The sequence below is a fragment of the Debaryomyces fabryi genome (genome assembly GCF_001447935.2).
Source record: "Debaryomyces fabryi strain CBS 789 chromosome Unknown contig00174, whole genome shotgun sequence".
In the NCBI taxonomy this organism is placed as follows: Eukaryota; Fungi; Ascomycota; class Pichiomycetes; order Serinales; family Debaryomycetaceae; genus Debaryomyces; species Debaryomyces fabryi.
The window spans coordinates 1-19236 of record NW_015385600.1 but is presented as its reverse complement, the minus strand read 5'-3'; the positions used below and the strand labels follow the sequence as shown (position 1 = coordinate 19236).

At 35.6% G+C, this 19236-nt stretch overlaps 11 protein-coding genes across 11 annotated transcripts; 5 read left to right on the top strand and 6 right to left on the bottom strand.

The window, feature by feature from the left end:
- Positions 1-63: 63 nt before the first annotated feature.
- AC631_05140 (Kelch repeat-containing protein) lies at positions 64-1324 on the bottom strand (the record flags this gene model as incomplete). The annotated part of the gene is made up of 1 exon (XM_015613969.1): positions 64-1324. A coding segment is annotated over one exon (1261 nt), but the record flags the coding sequence as incomplete, so codon positions are not given.
- Positions 1325-1575: 251 nt separating this feature from the next.
- On the bottom strand, positions 1576-3090 carry AC631_05139 (ribosome biosynthesis protein; the record flags this gene model as incomplete). The annotated part of the gene is made up of 1 exon (XM_015613968.1): positions 1576-3090. One exon carries the CDS (start codon positions 3088-3090, stop codon positions 1576-1578), a length of 1515 nt encoding a protein of 504 aa, XP_015465212.1.
- A 175-nt stretch (positions 3091-3265) lies between these two features.
- On the top strand, positions 3266-6016 carry AC631_05138 (U4/U6-U5 snRNP complex subunit; the record flags this gene model as incomplete). Its single annotated transcript, XM_015613967.1, has 1 exon — positions 3266-6016. The coding sequence occupies one exon, from the start codon at positions 3266-3268 to the stop codon at positions 6014-6016; it is 2751 nt and encodes a 916-aa protein (XP_015465211.1).
- A 32-nt stretch (positions 6017-6048) lies between these two features.
- AC631_05137 (coiled-coil domain-containing protein) lies at positions 6049-8058 on the bottom strand (the record flags this gene model as incomplete). Its single annotated transcript, XM_015613966.1, has 1 exon — positions 6049-8058. The coding sequence occupies one exon, from the start codon at positions 8056-8058 to the stop codon at positions 6049-6051; it is 2010 nt and encodes a 669-aa protein (XP_015465210.1).
- Positions 8059-8216: 158 nt separating this feature from the next.
- Positions 8217-8685, top strand: AC631_05136 (E2 ubiquitin-conjugating protein; the record flags this gene model as incomplete). Its single annotated transcript, XM_015613965.1, has 2 exons — positions 8217-8227; positions 8283-8685. The coding sequence occupies 2 exons, from the start codon at positions 8217-8219 to the stop codon at positions 8683-8685; spliced, it is 414 nt and encodes a 137-aa protein (XP_015465209.1).
- Positions 8686-8898: 213 nt separating this feature from the next.
- On the bottom strand, positions 8899-9288 carry AC631_05135 (uncharacterized protein; the record flags this gene model as incomplete). Its single annotated transcript, XM_015613964.1, has 1 exon — positions 8899-9288. One exon carries the CDS (start codon positions 9286-9288, stop codon positions 8899-8901), a length of 390 nt encoding a protein of 129 aa, XP_015465208.1.
- Positions 9289-9384: 96 nt separating this feature from the next.
- Positions 9385-11091, bottom strand: GUP1 (O-acyltransferase; the record flags this gene model as incomplete). Its single annotated transcript, XM_015613963.1, has 1 exon — positions 9385-11091. One exon carries the CDS (start codon positions 11089-11091, stop codon positions 9385-9387), a length of 1707 nt encoding a protein of 568 aa, XP_015465207.1.
- A 180-nt stretch (positions 11092-11271) lies between these two features.
- On the top strand, positions 11272-12036 carry MCU1 (Mcu1p; the record flags this gene model as incomplete). Its single annotated transcript, XM_015613962.1, has 1 exon — positions 11272-12036. One exon carries the CDS (start codon positions 11272-11274, stop codon positions 12034-12036), a length of 765 nt encoding a protein of 254 aa, XP_015465206.1.
- A 258-nt stretch (positions 12037-12294) lies between these two features.
- TGL99 (Tgl99p) lies at positions 12295-13683 on the top strand (the record flags this gene model as incomplete). The annotated part of the gene is made up of 1 exon (XM_015613961.1): positions 12295-13683. The coding sequence occupies one exon, from the start codon at positions 12295-12297 to the stop codon at positions 13681-13683; it is 1389 nt and encodes a 462-aa protein (XP_015465205.1).
- A 707-nt stretch (positions 13684-14390) lies between these two features.
- AC631_05131 (uncharacterized protein) lies at positions 14391-16514 on the top strand (the record flags this gene model as incomplete). The annotated part of the gene is made up of 1 exon (XM_015613960.1): positions 14391-16514. One exon carries the CDS (start codon positions 14391-14393, stop codon positions 16512-16514), a length of 2124 nt encoding a protein of 707 aa, XP_015465204.1.
- A 123-nt stretch (positions 16515-16637) lies between these two features.
- On the bottom strand, positions 16638-18590 carry HSP70 (Hsp70 family chaperone; the record flags this gene model as incomplete). Its single annotated transcript, XM_015613959.1, has 1 exon — positions 16638-18590. The coding sequence occupies one exon, from the start codon at positions 18588-18590 to the stop codon at positions 16638-16640; it is 1953 nt and encodes a 650-aa protein (XP_015465203.1).
- Between the last annotated feature and the right edge of the window lie 646 nt (positions 18591-19236).

Here is a 19236-nt window from a genome sequence, read left to right as displayed (position 1 = left end):
CGGTCGTGGTAGCGTTGAATCTTGGATGCGGTAACTGGTTCATTATTGGATATTCAGTCACACTTTCATTTTCTTCTTCACGTTCTTCTTCTTCTTTCAACTTTTCAATTTGGGATAATTCATGAGTGTCTTCATCATCATCGTCATCGTTCAATTTTGCCTTAGCTAAAATCGAATTTAAGATATCTTCTAAATCTTCGTCTCTTGATTTATCTTTAACCTGCTGCTTTTGTTTTCTCTGCGGCTTTAATGATAAATTATACCATCTATTAGTTTCGATTTGATATGAGTATAAATTGTTATAGAATTCTGAATCAATTTGTTCTTCACTTTCTTCATAATCATAGACACCACCAAACAAAATACCTCTATTTTTATGGAACACAAGTGAGCAACCTACACGAGGCGATGGAACGAATCCTTGTTTACGTCTTCTTTCAAACCTAATTGCGCTTGGGTCCGATTTCATTTTCAACATCCAGGAGTCTGTCAACACTTTACCTTTCTGCAAACCTTTTCTAGCCTTAACTTTACAGTAGCCTCCATATATGACGGCACCATCCGCACATGGAATCAACGAGTGACCCGATCTAGCATCAGGAATAGGATGATTTGGAGGAAATTCTACCTGAATCCACTTATAAGAAGTAATGTCAAATAACCATAAATCGTTCATGTACGTAGACATATTTCCCAAATCACGGAACCCACCATGCATCAAGATATAATTTTTCCAGCATGCTAATCTATGACCAGATCTCGCAGATGGGCCTTTTTTTTGATCTATTTTAGTCCATTCTTTAGTGTCAGCCTCTAAAATCCAAGTATCACCGTAATGATAGAAAGTCGATTGCTTAGGAGATGAAAACTCACCCCCAAACATCAAAATCACTCCAGACGGATGTGCACACATAGCATGCGATGAACGTGGCAATGGTGAATTCTTCGACGAGATCTTCCTCCATGTATCATTGTCAATTGAATAAGTATACAAATCATTGTAAAAATGTGAAATTGAACCTTCAGTATTCTCACCTCCAAATAAGATCAATTCTCTTTTACCTTGAGCTGGATTGGAAACCATAGCTGGGTTTAATCTTTTAGATGGCCTCTTGCATACTTCTACGGTAATAGCCTGAAATCTTTCTTGCTCCTTGGCATATTGTTCTAAAATTTCATCTATATCTTGTTCTTCCTCCTCTTCTTCACCTAATTTCTTCGAAAGTTTCTTACTTTTTTGCTCAGCTTTGGATAAGTTCTTTTTCTGCTTTTCTGCTGTACGAGCCTTCTTGGCATCCTTCGATTTCTTATCCTTCTTAGCCATTATAATAGATGGTATTGCTGGAAATCAAGAAAAAATCAATAATTTTTCAGCTACAAATAGCCTGTATATCAGATTTTACACAAATTGGGCTCATCGCTAAGTACGGCTTTTACAACTATCTAGAGCTTACAGATATTAACTTAGTGTCAAAATGTATTATCTAAACTAATATACAAAGAATGCTTTACTATCTCTGTCAAATTTAATCTACTTTGAAAACAGAATTTGCTAATAAAACACGCATTTTACGATTAAACAGAAATAGTCTTCCAGATATTTAACCCATCACCACCAGTAGAAACTAAACATCCTGGGATTTGTTTATGCCATCTGACATCTTTAACATCTCTTTGCCAATGAACAAATAATAATTGAGGTGGAATATCGTGCAATTCTTGTAATTCTTTTCTCTGTTCTGTGATTTCTTCATCATCAGCTTCGACAGCCAAATCCCACAAAGTAACAGTATTATCCTCGGAGGAAACAGCAATGATAGACTCATCTAATGGGTTGAAGGAAATCGAAGTGATAGCAGACTTATGGAAGTCGTAGTGAGCAACAGGAGAAGGAGTGGTCTGAGCATTGAAGTTACGCAAATCCCACACACCCCATGAACCGTCGTCATGACCCGATGCCAATAAATAGTTAATTTTCTCACTCCAAGAAATGACATTAACATCAGTTTTCGATGCTGCCACTGAAATTGCTGGCTTATGCTTCTTAGATCTTGTATCCCAGACACGGACATATCCATCACATCCGGCGGTAGCGAAAACGGTGTTTTCTCCGGTAGACCACTGGATATCTTCAATTGAAGAATCGGATGCGAAAAATGGAGTTTTATCAGTAACCCAGTTCGATGATGTTCTTGAAGTAGCGTATATTCTACCAGAACAATCACCACTTAATAAAGAACCAGTATTAATTAATGGTGACCAGTCCAATCCGTAACCTTCGACATTACCGTGGTTTCTTATGGTATGGATAGGTCTTTTGCTCGATTTAGGAATCATGTAACCTGGGGTATCGAATGCTTTAAATTGAGAAGACAAGTCATAAATTAAAACTTCACCGCTTTCAGACATTGTAGCAGTCAAATACTCACCGGTTTCGGATGCATGAGGTGAAACCCTGATTCTATTAGTTGTATGCTTCAAAGGAATGGTTTCACTGTCCATAATAGGGTCCACATCCTCATTGTCATCATCGTCTTCGTCTTGGTCATCGTCATCTTCATCTTTGACTAACGTCTTGGATAATGATGATAATTTCATGGTGATGAGCTCGTTGTCCTTAGCACGAGATGCCTGCGTAGCCGTGGTAACATACAACGAAGCTGGGTATGTCCTTCTCTCATTACCAAGATTATCCGGTAAAACGTCAACCGTCAAACATGGCCATGGCAAGTTGACGTTGTGCAACATTTCATACACACTTGGGTCCGCTTCTAACACTTCATCAGGACCTAATGGCTTAGACTTATGTGGTAAGTAAATAGTCGATTCTGGTTCTTTTTCTTCGTCTCTTTCTAATTCTTCGATCTTCTTACTTTTGCCTTCTTCATCCATATCATCGTCTTCATTTGCAGAGTCCACTTCAATGATTTCTCCGTCACTTTCGAATTCGTCCCCGTATGGGTCTTCAAATTCACCCATGTCCACATCTCCTTCTTCTACAGCATTTGTCGGAGGTAATGAATCTTTGGTGGTTTTCACAGCAGAATTCACTGACTGTGCCAATTCATCAGATGCTGATCTTTTAGACATTTTGGTACTAGTTATTTGATTAAAAGAATAAGCACTTCATGGACCTTATTCACTTAAAAAAGATTTTCAAAATTTTTAAGCCGCACGAACTAGAGATGCTCACGTGACCCAATATATAAACCACCATAAGACCAATGTAGACAACGTTAGAAACATACCGGTAAGACAGTATTAAATGGACAGGAAAGCGTTCCTTGATCAAGAGCCTCCGGCAGGGTATATTGCTGGTATCGGTAGAGGTGCTGCTGGATTTACAACAAGCGCTGATACAGGGTCGGTCAGAATCCAGCCAGGTATTATTGTCCTGGATAACGAAGAAGAAGACATAAATGGAAGTAACGCAGAAGATGAGAATGATGACGGATTGTTAGGCAAAAAACTGAACAGAGACCAGGATGATGAAGAAGCTGATAGAATATACGAAGAAATTGACCGAAGAATGGAGAGAAAACGCAAAGATAAGACATCTACAGAAGAAGAAACGGAATTGGCAAGTGTTAATAATACAAAGGAGCAATTTGCAGATTTAAAGAGAGCACTATCAGGAGTTAGCGATGAACAGTGGGAAAATTTGCCCGAGGTCGGGGATTTAACCAGAAGAAATAAGAGGGCAAGGCTTCTAGAACAGCAACAACAACGATTTTATGCGATGCCAGACAGTGTTATCGCAGGAGCAGGAAGTATTGGGGGTGGTTCAATTAGTAAAAATAGTGTCACCGACTTTCAGTCAATTTCTGGAGCAAAAGACAAGCTATTGAGTAGGCAGCTTGATAGTTTAGTCCCACAAAGTGCTAATGATGCTACGGAGGACATTCAAAATGATATAATCGCGGAAGAGGAATTAGTTAGTAAAGTGGGCGATATAAAGAAAGGCCGACTAATTCTATCATCGTTGAGGAAAACCAACCCCTATAAGGCTAATTCCTGGATTGCGTCTGCTAGATTGGAAGAACAAGCAAAAAATTATACAGCGGCCAAGAACTTCATTGTCGAGGGTTGTAGAAAGGTTCCTCACAGTGAAGACATATGGCTTGAAAGCATTCATATTCATCAAAAATCCACTGAAGGAACCAAAATGTGCAAAATTATAGTTACAGAGGCACTTAAGTTTAATAATACATCAGAAAAACTATGGATTAAAGCATTTGAATTAGAGAATGCTTCAGATATTGTGTCAAGACGCCGCATATTAATGAAAGCCCTTGAATTCCTTCCGCAGAATGTAAAATTATGGGAAAGGCTTATTGATTTGGAGGAGGATCCTAAGGATGTGGCAAAATTGCTACACAAGGCAATTGAGTTATGTCCAAATGAATGGACTTTCTGGATTTCTTTAATAAATTTGTCTAATTACGCTGAATCAAAGAATTTACTTAATAAAGCAAGGAAATCTATGAGTGATAACCATAAAGTTTGGATTGCAGCAGCGAAATTAGAAGAGCGTGAACATGAGGATATCTCAGTAAAGAAACTAAGCACGTTAATGGAAAAAGGAATTAAAAAACTAGAGAATAGTATCAGCGATAAGTCCAAATTATTATCTAGACAAGAATGGTTGGGAGAGGCTGCAAACACAGAAATCGAGGGCTTCAACAAGACTTGCCAGGCTATCGTAAATAACGTTTTAAATATTGATATTCCATCTGATCCCAAAGAAAAGTTATCGATCTGGTTTAAAGAAGCTGGTCATTTTGCAAACCAATCAAGATTTGAAACATCAAATTGCATTTATCAATATATCATTGAGCAGTTTCCAAATAATTCAGAGTGCTGGATGAGACTATTTAGCTCTCTCAAGCAGATATCTCCTTTGAATTTAGACAGATTATTCAGTTTCTATGAGCAAGCTATCAAACTAAATCCACAGTTTGAATTATTTGCATTGATGTATGCTAAAGATAAATGGATTTTAGCTAAAGATGTGGATGGAGCAAGAGAAATCTTGAAAGCCGCCAATAAAGTAATTCCAGAAAGTGAGGCTATTTTACTAGCTCAAGTGAAGCTAGAAATCAAAAACATGAATTATGAAGCTGCAAATAAGATATCTACTGCAACTGTTGAATTGTTACCCGCTTCTTCGCCTCGTGTATGGTATAAACACATACATCTTAAGAGAGTGTTGAATATGAAAAGTCCCGATAGCAAGTATCGGGAATGTATCTTATCGTTATGCAATGAATCTTTAGAAAGATTCCCTGATTGTGACAAGCTTTACTTACAGAAAGGTCAAATACTTCTTCAAGATCTAAAGAATATGCAAATTGCAAGGGAAGTTTATTCTATTGGTGTGAAGAAATGCCCAAAATCCATTGATTTATGGCTTTCACTCGTAAGAATTGATGAAAGAGAATTTAAAATTTTGATCCGAGCAAGATCAATGTTAGACACGGCCATTCTAAATAATCCTACAAGTGAAGAACTCTGGAATGAAAAAATTGGAATAGAGAGAAGAAATAATGATAACATAATAGCAAGACAAATTTGTAATAAAGCACTTAGAGATTTTCCTAATTCTCCTCTTCTTTGGATTCAGAATTTACAGATGATTCCGAAGATGTCACAGAGAAAAAATGCATTCCTAGATGCTTTAAAGCTGACGGATAATTCACCATTAGTCTTGCTTCATATTGGAATATTTTTTTGGTTAGATGGAAAATTCATGAAGGCTAAATCGTGGTTTGAAAGAGCCTTGAATGGTGATAAAAATAATGGTGACTGCTGGGGATGGTTATTCAACTTCATAGATAAACATGGCTCCGATTCAGAGAAACAAACTCTATTAGAGAATTTTGAAAAGCAATATGAAGGGATAAATAAAGGTAGAACATGGAATTTAATCAATAAGAAGGTGGAAAATTTTGAAAAGACGCCTACTGAGCTACTTCTGCTTGTAGGCAAACAATTAATTACTGCATCAACTGTATAGATTAATATTATTAATTTACATTATAGAACTATTCAAGTTGCATATTTATCATATATGCTTAAATTCAAAGCACTTAAGAAGCAGGGAATTTGATCTTTATCACTGATCCAATTAGTTACTAAATCTTCACATAACGTTTTAAACTCTAAGCTGCCATTTGCTTTCAATGATTTTGAATTGACATCTAGTATTAAATATGCAGAGTTTGATTCATCTTTATTATTCATGTACTTTGATACAAGCTTTATTCTGGATGATAAGTCATTAGGATTTATTGGACTTGGTAAAAATTCAATCGTGTACCCAAAAAATTTCGATATAACTGATAAAATATCACGACTCTTTTGGCTATAAATTTCTCTTAAACGATTTATTCTTTTATTTAACTGGTCAATTTTTGTTTGTAACTGTAGCTTATCGTTTTCCTGTCTTTCGAAAAGAGATTTAGGAATCAAGTCATCAAAATTTTTGTTTTTAACAAATTTTTCTATCATATCTTGATTTTCTTTAGAAAGCAAATCTAAGGTCTGCTGTTTGATGAGCTGATCTTGAGAAGCCGGATTCGATTTTAATTGTAAAATATGTAATTCCTTCTTTTTTTTATCTAAACTCTCCAAATTCTGTAATTTTTCACCTAACGTTTTATTGTTGTATTCCAAATTTTTAATTGTCGATAACAATTTAAGATTTTCCTTTTCTAATACTGAAACTTGAGACTTGAAATCATTCTGTATACCGTTATCTATTATTCTTGGTCTCTTATTTCCAGCATGAACATTGGATTGTATATCTTGTGACAGAACTTGTTTCTGAAGAGTGTTGATTTCAGTTCTATATTCATCTACTAGCTTTTCTAAATTTGACATATACTGTTCTGTTGATTTGTCATTCGTTTCTTCTTTAGTACGTTTTAAATTCAACTCTTCCAACTTCTTCAACAGGCCTCTGAGATATTCGATTTCCTTAACATTGAGTAATTTCTGTCTTTCAAGCTTATCGATCAATTCCGTCCTCGTTGATACCGTTTTGTTCAATGATTCTATTTTTGAAAGAGCTTCTGAATATTTTTCTTTTATACTGGATAACTCAGTTTGTACACTTGAAACACTGCTTACCGATTGATTATATTTATCCTGAAGCACTAAATTAAGGTTTTGCAATCGTTTATAATTATCCATGAATTCAATAACAACCGATTCATTCGTTCTATTTTCATCAATATTAACTGAATCCTCTATAGTCTTGAAAAAAGTATCAAACTTATTTGATAATTCCAAATTTTCAATTTCTAGTTTGCAACACTTCTCTTCTAAGTTTGACAAAGAAGATAGCTTATTAGCTAAAGAATTATTCTTTTGCCTTAATAATTCTAATGATGTCTTGTGTTGTAATAATTGATCTACCTTCAATTGTAATTGATTGTTAGCCTTCTGAAGCTTAGCATTTTGATCCGATAAATTTTTGCTAAACCTATCTTCACTATTTGAAACCAACTGTTCAGAAACACTATTTAATTTTTCAATCAACTCATCATTGGATTTGTACAAATTTTTGTTCTCTTCTTGCAAGCTAAGAATTTTTTCGTTTATTTGGTCTCTTGAATTTTTCTGGAATTCTACTTCTGATTTCATTTGATTATTGTCACGAAAAAGCCTTTTAAAATCAGTGTTTAGTATTTCATGTTTGTTCTTCAATTCCTCGTACCTTTCTGTAGTATCGTTTAACTGAGTTTGCAATGATTCCACGTTTTTTGAATTAATTTGTTGAATATTATCGTACTTAGATTGTAATTCATCTCTTTGTTTAAATACATAATCAAAATCATTTTGTAAAGAAACAACCTCTTCGTTCTTCTTTTTTAACAACGCTTCATACTTCTCGGCCATGGACTCTTTGCTTTGTTGTAATAGACTTTTCTCTGTTTTAAGTGATGAAATTTGAAATTGCAAATTCGATATTATTTGTCTTGAATTGAAATCTGAATCTTCATCTAACATCGATCTTGGTCGATCAATGAATGGAGAAGAACCAGTATCTGACATTTCCGCCTGTAATAGTTCTTATTTGTCTTTCTTACTATCTTTATTTACAGTATTTTTGTAAACAATAAGTACAGTCGTGTGAAATTGAGACCCTATTCGAGATTCAGTTTTATGAAAGGAGCATTATATATTTCATTTTCTTAACACCAAAGCAGAATATGTCTAAGATGTAAGTAACTGATGATTCGTAATACTATATTAGATCATAACTAACACGATTTTAGTCCTAGAAATTTTAAATTATTAGAAGAATTAGAAAAAGGAGAAAAAGGATTGGGTGCTGAATCCATTTCATACGGATTAACAAATCAAGATGACATAACCATGACTTATTGGAACGGGACTATCTTGGGACCTCCACATTCTACTCATGAAAACAGAATTTATTCGTTAACCATAGTCTGTGACGAAAGCTATCCTGAAAAGCCACCAAAAGTGCAATTTATTTCAAAGATCAATTTGCCTTGTGTAGATGAACAGGGAAAAGTTGTGGACTCAGTATTCGACATTTTGAAGAACTGGAAAAGATCGTATTCTATGGAAACAGTTTTATTAGAATTGAGGAAAAGTATGGCTGCTCCAGCTAACAAGAAATTGGCACAACCTGCTGAGGGAACCACCTTTTAACTAGCCTTTGCTACAGAATAGCGACTTATACTGTCGTCGTAATTTTTGAGATCTTACAGTGAGCTTCCACTTGGTAGCTCTGCTTGTAATATTTACTGTTATCGTATATAGCACAATTCATCCGATGCACCTATCTATCATAATCCTTTAATATACATGATTATTTATTACTATCATTAATATTAACACTAGTATCATTAAAACACCCACCTTTTACGAATTTTCATTCATCTCTGATTCCATAAGACGTTTCAATTCCTTATCAGCATTCAAAAAGTCTTTGACATCCTTACCATATTTTGGAACTACCATCAAATCTCTATTAGAATTCTGATCCGTGATTTCAATATTTGTCCACTTATCAACTCTCTTTTTCTTTCCATTTTCCTTTATTATTGTCGGATATAAGCATCTTTGAAATATTCGTTTGAAGGGTAAACAAATTATCTCTGGGGGATGCAGTCTATCTTGAGATACTCTAAATGTACATTCATGCTGTGTTATCGATTTTAAATGACATTGATATTTCTCAGGATTTGCTAATACATCATCATACCTTGAAAGTATATCCGACCTTGAATATACGGGAGTTGGGGGAGCCATATGGTAAAATGGTTTTAGTAATACTAGTACGATATTTCATGAAAATTTATGTGCGCAATATTTAAACTTATACAAATATGTTTTACGCTATAAGAACTAACATCTAACATTGATACCTTTCCTCTTTTCTGATTCTCTTAATTCATACATCACTTGGACACCAACAAATAAAGCAGCCAGGGATAAAATAAAGAACTCGATTCCAGATACAGTATTAAACATTTCCAGTAATAATGCAATGGTACCGTCTTTACCCAAACAGAATCCGAATAAGTTTGCAAGCATCATCATCCAGATATTCAAAACAGCTCCAACACTACACAAATATCTGTACCACCATTCATTTTCGTACCTTTTAAAATAGACTGTAGAGCCGATTTCTGGTAACAAGAAAATGACCACTAGCCAGCCCCACATGAGTAATTTCAATTCAATGTCATGCCAGATGGCAACGAAACTGAACACACACAAGCTGTTTAAGATACGGTACTTACCTCCTCCACCTAAAGGAACATAGATATATCTTATAACCCACTTGTTGAAGGATCTGTGCCATGCTCTCCAAAATGCCAACGCTGAATAGTTGTTGTCCATACACCGAATCATATTTTCTGGGGGATCAATACCGTCTAGCAAACTCCAGAAACGGAACAATCTCCATGGGATTAATAATTTGAGCCAAATAATGTTTAAATTGAACATACCTAACATCGAAATCTGGAAGGGGGTGTCACCGTCCCAGGCTTTTGTCTTAGACACAGCAACAACGTAAGTAAAATGCAACAAGAACTCCATCACGAGCAAGCAGAACAAGAACCTTACAAAATAGACAAAAGTCCTCTTATAGTCTTTTACCGAAGGTAATTGTTGGTAATTAGATTGATAGATGAAATCATTGAATGTAATGATTGGACCGGCAATGAATAATGGAGCATAAGTAATATATGCAATGTAATTGACAATATTATAGTCAGACATAGGTAACGGGGCCTCAAGACGCTGTCTGTCATCAAGGTCCGAAAGTTTCAGCGAATTTGACGCCTCTTTATCGTTGTTCTCAATTTCTTTCAACTTCTCCAAATAATCCAAGTTGAAGGATAACATTCTAAGTAAGGTGAAATTGAAAAAAACGTCCCATCTGGCAATGATTCCTTTGAAACCATGATCAATTGCGTGGATGCCAAAAGGAATAGCACGGAAATTATCATTTATAAACAACGTCAGTATTCCGTATAGCCATGTAAGACAAACAGCAGCCTTTCTAGAAGGAACATATCTTGAAATTGCATAAGCTATTGAAATATGAATTAAAATCCGTAAACAATTGGTACCATGGGCAGCAAATAAGAATAAGAGTCCAAATCCACAATCAAAGTACGTCCGTTTATTAATTTGCAATACAGAAGTGGCCGCTTTACGGACAGCAACATGTATCATAATCAACCCACATATCATAGGAAAATTATCCCTGAAAAACCTATACTGTTGATCTGAATTATCAACTTTCCGTCCAAACATCCAACCTTGGCTCAATAAATGTGCGTACCTGGGGTAGTTAGGATTATTTTCATTAGAAGCATCCATCGCCGCTTTGAGCATTAGTGGAATCACTATGATAAAAACCAATATGTAAAATCTGAATTCTAAAGTGGACCATTTAGATCTTGGGTTTGCTTTCTTGATAACTGATTGTTTCTTTAAAACATTTGTAGGAGGCTGAAGTCGGGTATCTAGAGTCTCTAAAGAAAAGAAAGACTGAATATGAGAAAATACTTCCAGTATTTCAGTACTATAACCAGTCATTATGGATCAATTGATTAAATAAAAGAATTAACTATATAAGGTATAGTTAAGCTTATCCAGTATGAATGATTTGATAGTAAGCACATAACCTGTAAAGTTGCTAAAATTTGCAGGTTATAAAATGGCCTAAAATTTGGAAAATTGTTAGTACTACAATGAACAAATAGTTTCATCAACAGAATGAGTGGAGATAAAGCAAAGAAGGAGGAGGATGATTTTCAAAGAAGACCTAACCCAAAGGGCTGGACTCCTCCAAAGGCACCATATAATCCATATGACCCGACCGATTTGAGACCACCCGAAGGGTATCCATCTGAATTCAAAATACCAGGAAATCAGCCATCGGGATTTTCTTCTATACCCAGAAATCCAACGCAATACAAAAAAGTCAATGAGACCATGAAAAGATTGAATTACACGCCAAGACCGCCATCTGAGGTGTATCCAGGCCAATATAAGGTGTTACGTAGAATCGACACCAACCAGAGATTAAATACCGGAACACGGTGGTTTGGGTCGTTTCTTGCTGCAAGTGTGGTGGTATATTGTGCATTTTTCCATAGATGGAATGACGGAAGGGAGAATGTCATGTCAGACTTCTATCGTGCCAGATTGCACCTTAAAGAACGGATGATTGGCCTCAATGACCAGGAATACGACGATTTGCACCATCCTAAGGGCGCCAACATAGTGGTCAAGAACGTTAAAGATTCTGATTATATCCCAGAAAACTTGAGAAAAACTGTTGAAGGTGAATATGCCTTGAACAGACCATCTGAAAGACATGTTTTAGAAGCACAGCGGATTCAACAGCAACAAGAAGAACAAATGTTAAGAGAAATGGACGAACACAAGAAGTTTGCAATGTCTTTTATGAATGGCGAATCAACGTCTGGCGAAGAGGAAAAGCCTGATAAGAGAAAGAAATGGTTTGGAATTTTTTAAAAGTTTTTGAAATTTTCATCGTAGAAATTTCACATAATTAACCTGAGTTTTTTCATAAACCATTTCAAATCTCCCCTGTACTTGTATATTTCCCCTACAACTAGTTGTATATAGAACATAATCATATAATATCTTGTATCATCATTGATTACTACTCCATAATCTTTACGATGAGAATCACGTGTCAGTAACATTAAAAGGCTATCATATGCTGGTTAGTATAGAGAGAAACATATATGATAGGTAGTGTTCTTGAAGATGGCTTCTGTTAAAAAGTTGACTATAGGAAACACCATCTTGAATATTGGTTTCCTTGTACTTAGTATAGGGATATCTATTTTGTACAAGCTAGTAAGGAAGTTTCTTGGGTTAGATTTTGATACCGTGGATGTTGACAACAAGAAAAATTCAACTATCTACGAAAGAATCATTAAGTCTAAGGATATAACGGAGATTGCAGATATATACGGTTATATTGTTAGAGAACATGTTATCACCACCGAGGATGAATATGTGCTAGTTATACATAAGCTTGAAAAAAAAGGAATACGGTATAGCCCCAGAGGTAAAATAGCGTATTTTCACCATGGGTTGCTTACCAATTCAGAGTTATTCTTGCTTGGTGGTACAAAGGAGCGGATTTTACCATTTGTATTAGTTGATATGGGATATGATGTGTGGTTGGGTAATAATCGGGGAAATAAGTATTCTATGAAACATACCAAATTGTCAATCGACGATTCTAAATTCTGGAATTTTTCGTTGGATGAATATGCGTTATACGATATTCCCAACTCGATTGACTATATTTCATCACATTATGACGAATCAGCTAAGATAACTTATATTGGATTCTCACAGGGTTGCTCTCAGCTATTTGCCAGTTTGAGTTTGAAGCCAGAATTGAATTCAAAGTTAAATTTATTTATTGGATTATCGCCAGCGATAATCCCCAGAAACTTAAACCACCCAATTTTCAAAGCTATTGTTATTCAGTCAGCAAATAATAACGAATTTTTGTACAGCATGTTTGGAAATAAGGCCATACTTCCATCAGTTGCATTCTGGAGCTATTTTCTAGGCTCCAGTCTATACGAGAAAGTGGTTGATACGTCACTTGTCTATTTATTTGGATGGTCGGGAAAAAACATGACAAAATCCCAGAAAAGAATAGGATATCCGCACATGTTTTCGAACTCTTCTGTCAAATCATTGATACACTGGTTCCAAATAATTAATAGCAAACGATTCCAGATGTTTGACGAAACATGCAACATCGGAATGACCAAATTGTCAAATCTTTCGAGTGTATCAAGGTCGAAAACTAGCAGGGTGGCTCCCTTCCCCATAGCACACCATTTGAACGTCCCTACGTTTTTGGTTTACGGTGATTCTGACATATTGATTGATATGGAAAATACAAAGGAATTAATACTAAATATTAACGATAAAATGAAAAATAACCTTATAGATATAGTGAATTGTCCTGGGTATGAACATATGGATACATTATGGGGGAAGAACGTCGTGGACGATGTCTTCACAAAAGTCATAGATACTATGGAAGCAATTCACAAAGAGCCGAAAGTTAATGGCGTCATGGTTACTCTGAATACCCTAGACGAAAGTAGCTCTGAAAGTTGCTAATTTTATAGAGGCATATATAGATCTTAATGAATTTGCAGTAATAGGTATTCATGATATTGCAACCCTATTATCATACTATGGTTACCCGCACTTCTGTTCTCTGCGCTATATAATAAAGAGAAAGCTTTAAAATTTTTTTCGTTTTCATTTTTCTTCTTTAACGCAAAACCACAGCCATTCACAACGTTAATGCATTCCCTTGAGGTTGAACCCATTATGGCGTTCTTGACCCATGACCATCGGAATATAGTTGTGTTTCTTTCACTGAATGGACTGGAGAAAAACTTGGTTGATCTTGGGTGCAGCACTCCATCTGTTGAATAATTAATTTATTTCTAAGGGATTACCTTCGTGTGCCCGAATGGGGAGTGGTGCAATGATCAGCTGGACATCTACTTGTAGTTTAAAAGGATAAGTTATATATATTGATATGAAGTGGGTAGTTTGCGGTACAAAATATTGAACGCAATTTATTCTGTTGCTTCTTGTAGCACTTAACAATTTTTTGAACCAGCATGTATCTATTTCAAGTAAAAAGATCGTAAAACAGACTTATCGAACAGTTGAGTCTTATAGAATTACTTCTATATCATATCAGAACTCATCGACTTACCATCGACCTGCATATAACATGTTAGAGGTTATCAGTATTAGACTCCTAACAGATTGAATACGATAAGTTGATACTTCCGTATGAATGATAGAGCATGCGATTGAAATGCATAATACTACTATTAGGTGTTGCTGCTAATGCCAGCTGCTTTAGCTATTCTGAAAAAGGCTTACGTCAATTCAGTAAGAGAGATAATTCTACCTGTTCCCAAGTACTCAAAGTGCCAGCAGAGGACCAATGTTCATTTATAGAAAGGAATTGTGCTTCTGAAACGGACATAGGTCGAGTCAACTACTTAGATTTGTACTACTGCAAGTTTCCGAGCCTCAAGTCATTTTCTGTTGTACCATTGATAAGTTGTCTAAGCCTATTCTTTATTGCCTTAGGTATGACAGCATCAGACTACCTTTGTCCCAATTTATATACAATTTCAAAATTTTTAGAATTATCAGATAATTTAGCGGGCTTAACATTGTTAGCATTTGGTAATGGATCTCCTGATGTGTTGAGCACCTATAAAGCTATGAGTTTGGATTCGGGTAGCTTGGCAATCTCTGAATTGATGGGTGCTGCGTTGTTTATTATAACAGTGGTTGTTGGATCGATGGCAGTGGTTCATCCATTCAAAGTTCCACGAGATCTGTTCATAAGAGATGCAGGGTTCTTCTTAGGTGTCATTGTGTTGGTACTAATTTCATTGTTAAATTCATACCTTAGCATGGCCAACTGTATCCTTTTAATTGGTGTGTACGCGATATACGTGGTGATAGTTGTGTTGAACCATTCGTTTCTAAAATCGAAGATAAAGCGAAGGGTGAGAGAAGAAAGATCTAGAGGAAATTATTCGTTATCTCGTCTTCAAGATAACGATCGTACAGATGATATATTCTTAGATACATTTGATGATCTTCCCACGATCGAAGAATTAAATTTTAATAACATAAGAGATCAAGATAGAGGCGTGATGAATAATCAATATGATGAATTCATGAGACATCAAACGTCAGATGGCATTCCTGTCGGGACTGGCTCTTATGGCTTGAAAGTGCTATTGCGGGAATTAAGCAAACATTCTAATCAAGGAAGTATAAGCTTGTCAGAGATGAATGAACGGCCAATAACAGAACCTGTTATTTCCCATAGTCCACAATTATTTTCTGATACTGATCAACCGCAAACGTTTCCAACATATAAACCTTACAGGGATGATGAAGATCAACCAGAAGAAGCAGAAAATACAGAACAGACTTTGCTAGAACAAACAAACATCAATCAAATGCATTCTGAAAGACCGGAATCGGAACCTCAAAATATAGCATTTCGTCCCAAATTTGGTTTCAAAGATATTGAATTGATCAAGCTTATTGCACCCAACTTACTTACATTTTATGATTACAATTTAACAAATAAATTATATTTGATAATATCTTTTCCTATATCTATATTATTAAGAATCACTACACCAGTGAGAGAACATTCAATTATCCAAATGTTGAATAAGCTAGAGAAAAACCTGAGGAATTTCCCCTTTAACCAATCTACAGTAGACGACGAAGCTTTTGATTACAGATTGGATAAAATATTATTAACAACTCAAACTTTTATGGCTATCAATTTAATGAGCAATGTAATGGGCCATCATGCTTTAATCGGGTTATTATTATCAATTGTACTAGCAAGTCTAATGAACTTGAATTATGATCGTAAATTTATATCCTTGAAGAATGTTAATTATATTGCATCTTTTATAGGTTTTGCAATTTCCATATCATGGATATCGCTATTTGCAACAGAAATCATAAGCATTTTGAGAACAGTATCCATTATTTATGACTTGAGTGATGATATTTTAGGAATCACTGTTTTTGCACTTGGTAATTCTATTGGGGATTTTATCTCAAATTTTACTATTGCAAAAATGGGAATGCCTTTAATGGCGTTTGGTGCCTGTTTTGGTGGTCCCCTTTTATCACTTTCATCTATGGGAATAAGTGGTTTATTGATTATACCCAGGAATAAAAAACATACAAACGGTTATAGGGTTGATATTTCAAAGACGTTAGTTGTAACAGGATTGAGTATAATACTAAGTATTTCAATTCTACTTATAATGATCCCGAGAAATAATTGGATTATAGATAAAAAAATAGGCTTCATTTTGATTTTTACTTGGGTTCTAGCAACCACGATTTGTGTGTTATTCGAGACACTCAGCTAGCTCTATATAAGGTTCGATGATTTACATAATCTACAACAAATTGCATATATATACATATCACATTCATTAAAACACTATTAAAAATAAACACCAAAATTTTCCATATAAAACGAATTAAAACCATTAATCGACTTCCTCAACAGTAGGACCTTCTCCACCAGCACCACCAGCATCCGCAGAGAAACCTCCTGGATGGTTGCCACCTGGAGGAACACCACCTGGAGGAGCACCACCTGCAGCAGAATAAGCAGCAGAAATAATTGGATTAGCAATTCCTTCTAATTCCTTATGCTTATCGTCGTATTCTTCTTGTGTTGCTGCTTGTGATGAATCTAACCATGCGATAGTTTCTTCAATACTCTTTGATAACTTTGCTTTGTCATCTTCTCCAATCTTATCTTTCATTTCACCATCATTAATAGTATTCTTTAATGAGTAAGTGTAAGATTCCAAAGTATTCTTAGATTGGATTCTTGCGGCTTCTTTTTCATCTTCTTCCTTGTATTTTTCGGCTTCTGAAACCATTCTTTCAATTTCCTCTTTAGATAATCTACCCTTATCATTAGTAATAGTAATCTTTTGAGTCTTACCGGTACCCTTTTCTAAGGCTGAAACATTCAAGATACCGTTGGCGTCAATATCAAAAGTAACTTCAATTTGTGGGACACCTCTTGGGGCTGGAGGAATACCAGATAACTCGAACTTACCTAATAAGTTATTATCTTTAGTCTTAGCCCTTTCACCTTCGAAAACTTGAATCAAAACACCTGGTTGGTTGTCCGCATAAGTGGAGAAAGTTTCAGACTTCTTGGTTGGAATTGTTGCATTCCTTGTGATCAATTTAGTCATAACTCCACCGGCTGTTTCAATACCTAAGGATAATGGAGCAACATCTAATAACAATAAGTCTTGAGTCTTAGACGAAGTGTCGCCCGATAAGATAGCAGCTTGAACAGCAGCACCATATGCGACGGCTTCATCTGGGTTAATAGACTTGCTTGGTTCCTTACCATTGAAAAAGTCAGAAACTAACTTCTGAATCTTAGGGATTCTAGTAGAACCACCAACAAGAACTATATCGTGGATCTGTGATTTATCAACCTTAGCATCCTTCAAAACCTTTTCGACGGGATCAATGGTAGTTCTAAATAAATCAGCACATAATTCTTCAAATCTAGCTCTAGTAATAGAAGTGTAGAAATCAATACCTTCAAACAAAGAATCTATTTCAATTGATGTTTGTGCAGAAGAAGATAAAGATCTCTTGGCTCTTTCACAAGCAGTTCTCAATCTTCTCAATGCTCTTTGGTTGGTAGACAAATCTTTTTTGTTCTTTCTCTTGAATTCATTGACGAAGTGATTTACCAATCTGTTATCAAAATCTTCACCACCCAAGTGGGTATCACCAGCAGTGGCCTTGACTTCGAAAATACCTTCGTCAATTGCTAACAAGGAAACATCAAAAGTACCACCACCCAAGTCGAAAATTAACACATTCTTTTCGTGGGCTGATGTTCCCTTTTTGTCCAAACCGTATGCAATGGCTGCAGCAGTTGGTTCATTGATAATTCTTGTAACATTCAAACCTGCAATTAAACCTGCATCTTTCGTAGCCTGTCTTTGAGAGTCATTGAAATAAGCTGGAACAGTAACAACTGCATCCTTAATTTCACCACCTAAATAAGCTTCGGCAGTTTCCTTCATCTTAACCAAAACCATCGACGAAATTTCTTCTGGGGTAAAAGTCTTAGTCTCACCCTTGAACTCAACCTGGATTTGTGGCTTACCTGCCTTGTCTACAATCTTAAATGGGAAGTGCTTAAGATCGCTTTGAACTTCTTCATCACTAAACTTTCTACCAATCAATCTCTTAGCATCAAAAACAGTGTTACTTGGGTTCATAGCCGCCTGATTTTTAGCCGCATCACCAATTAATCTTTCAGAGTCTGTGAATGCAACATATGAGGGAGTAGTTCTATTACCTTGATCGTTCGCAATAATTTCTACCCTATCATTTGTAAAATGTGCAACACAGGAGTAAGTTGTTCCTAAATCAATACCAATAGCTTTTGACATCTTTTATTATTATTATTCTTTACTATGGTTTTAAAAGAAGGTTTAATTCACTTGAAGGGTTCTCCCTCTTATATACTACAAAAAGTTGCTAAATGCGGAATGGGTTCATAATCAGTCCGATTTTTCGAGAACTTTCGGCAGGGACCTTCTATTGCTTTCCAAAAATTACTGGCAAGTTCTAGAATATACTAGCACAATTACATTATGGAATGTATACTGATCTGTTTAATATCTCCAAATAGTCAATACACTAACCTATTATGGTATCGTGATTCCTCTTTACGACGTACCTTTGATCTAATTATATTGCAACCATACTGAGACTATATGCAGACATTGAAGTGGTTCCTTTAATATTTTATGATAGTAGGAACATCTAGGATGGGATAAATACAGAGAGTTCTGTAGAGTTTTTAGAAGTAATGTAGGGACAATTTTGGTATTTGTCAGGTTATTTGCAGTATTTCGAAAGATATAGCTGCTTGGTAGACCATCGGAAGGTGCGGCCGAGTAGCTAGAATCAAAAGGATTTTTGTAAATTGAATTATGTAGGAAGCCTCTGTGTTAAACTTTATCTACTGTGATTGTGGACCACTGATGCTTTAATTCTGTAGGTTGAATGAAGTCATAAAATCCTATTTGTGGA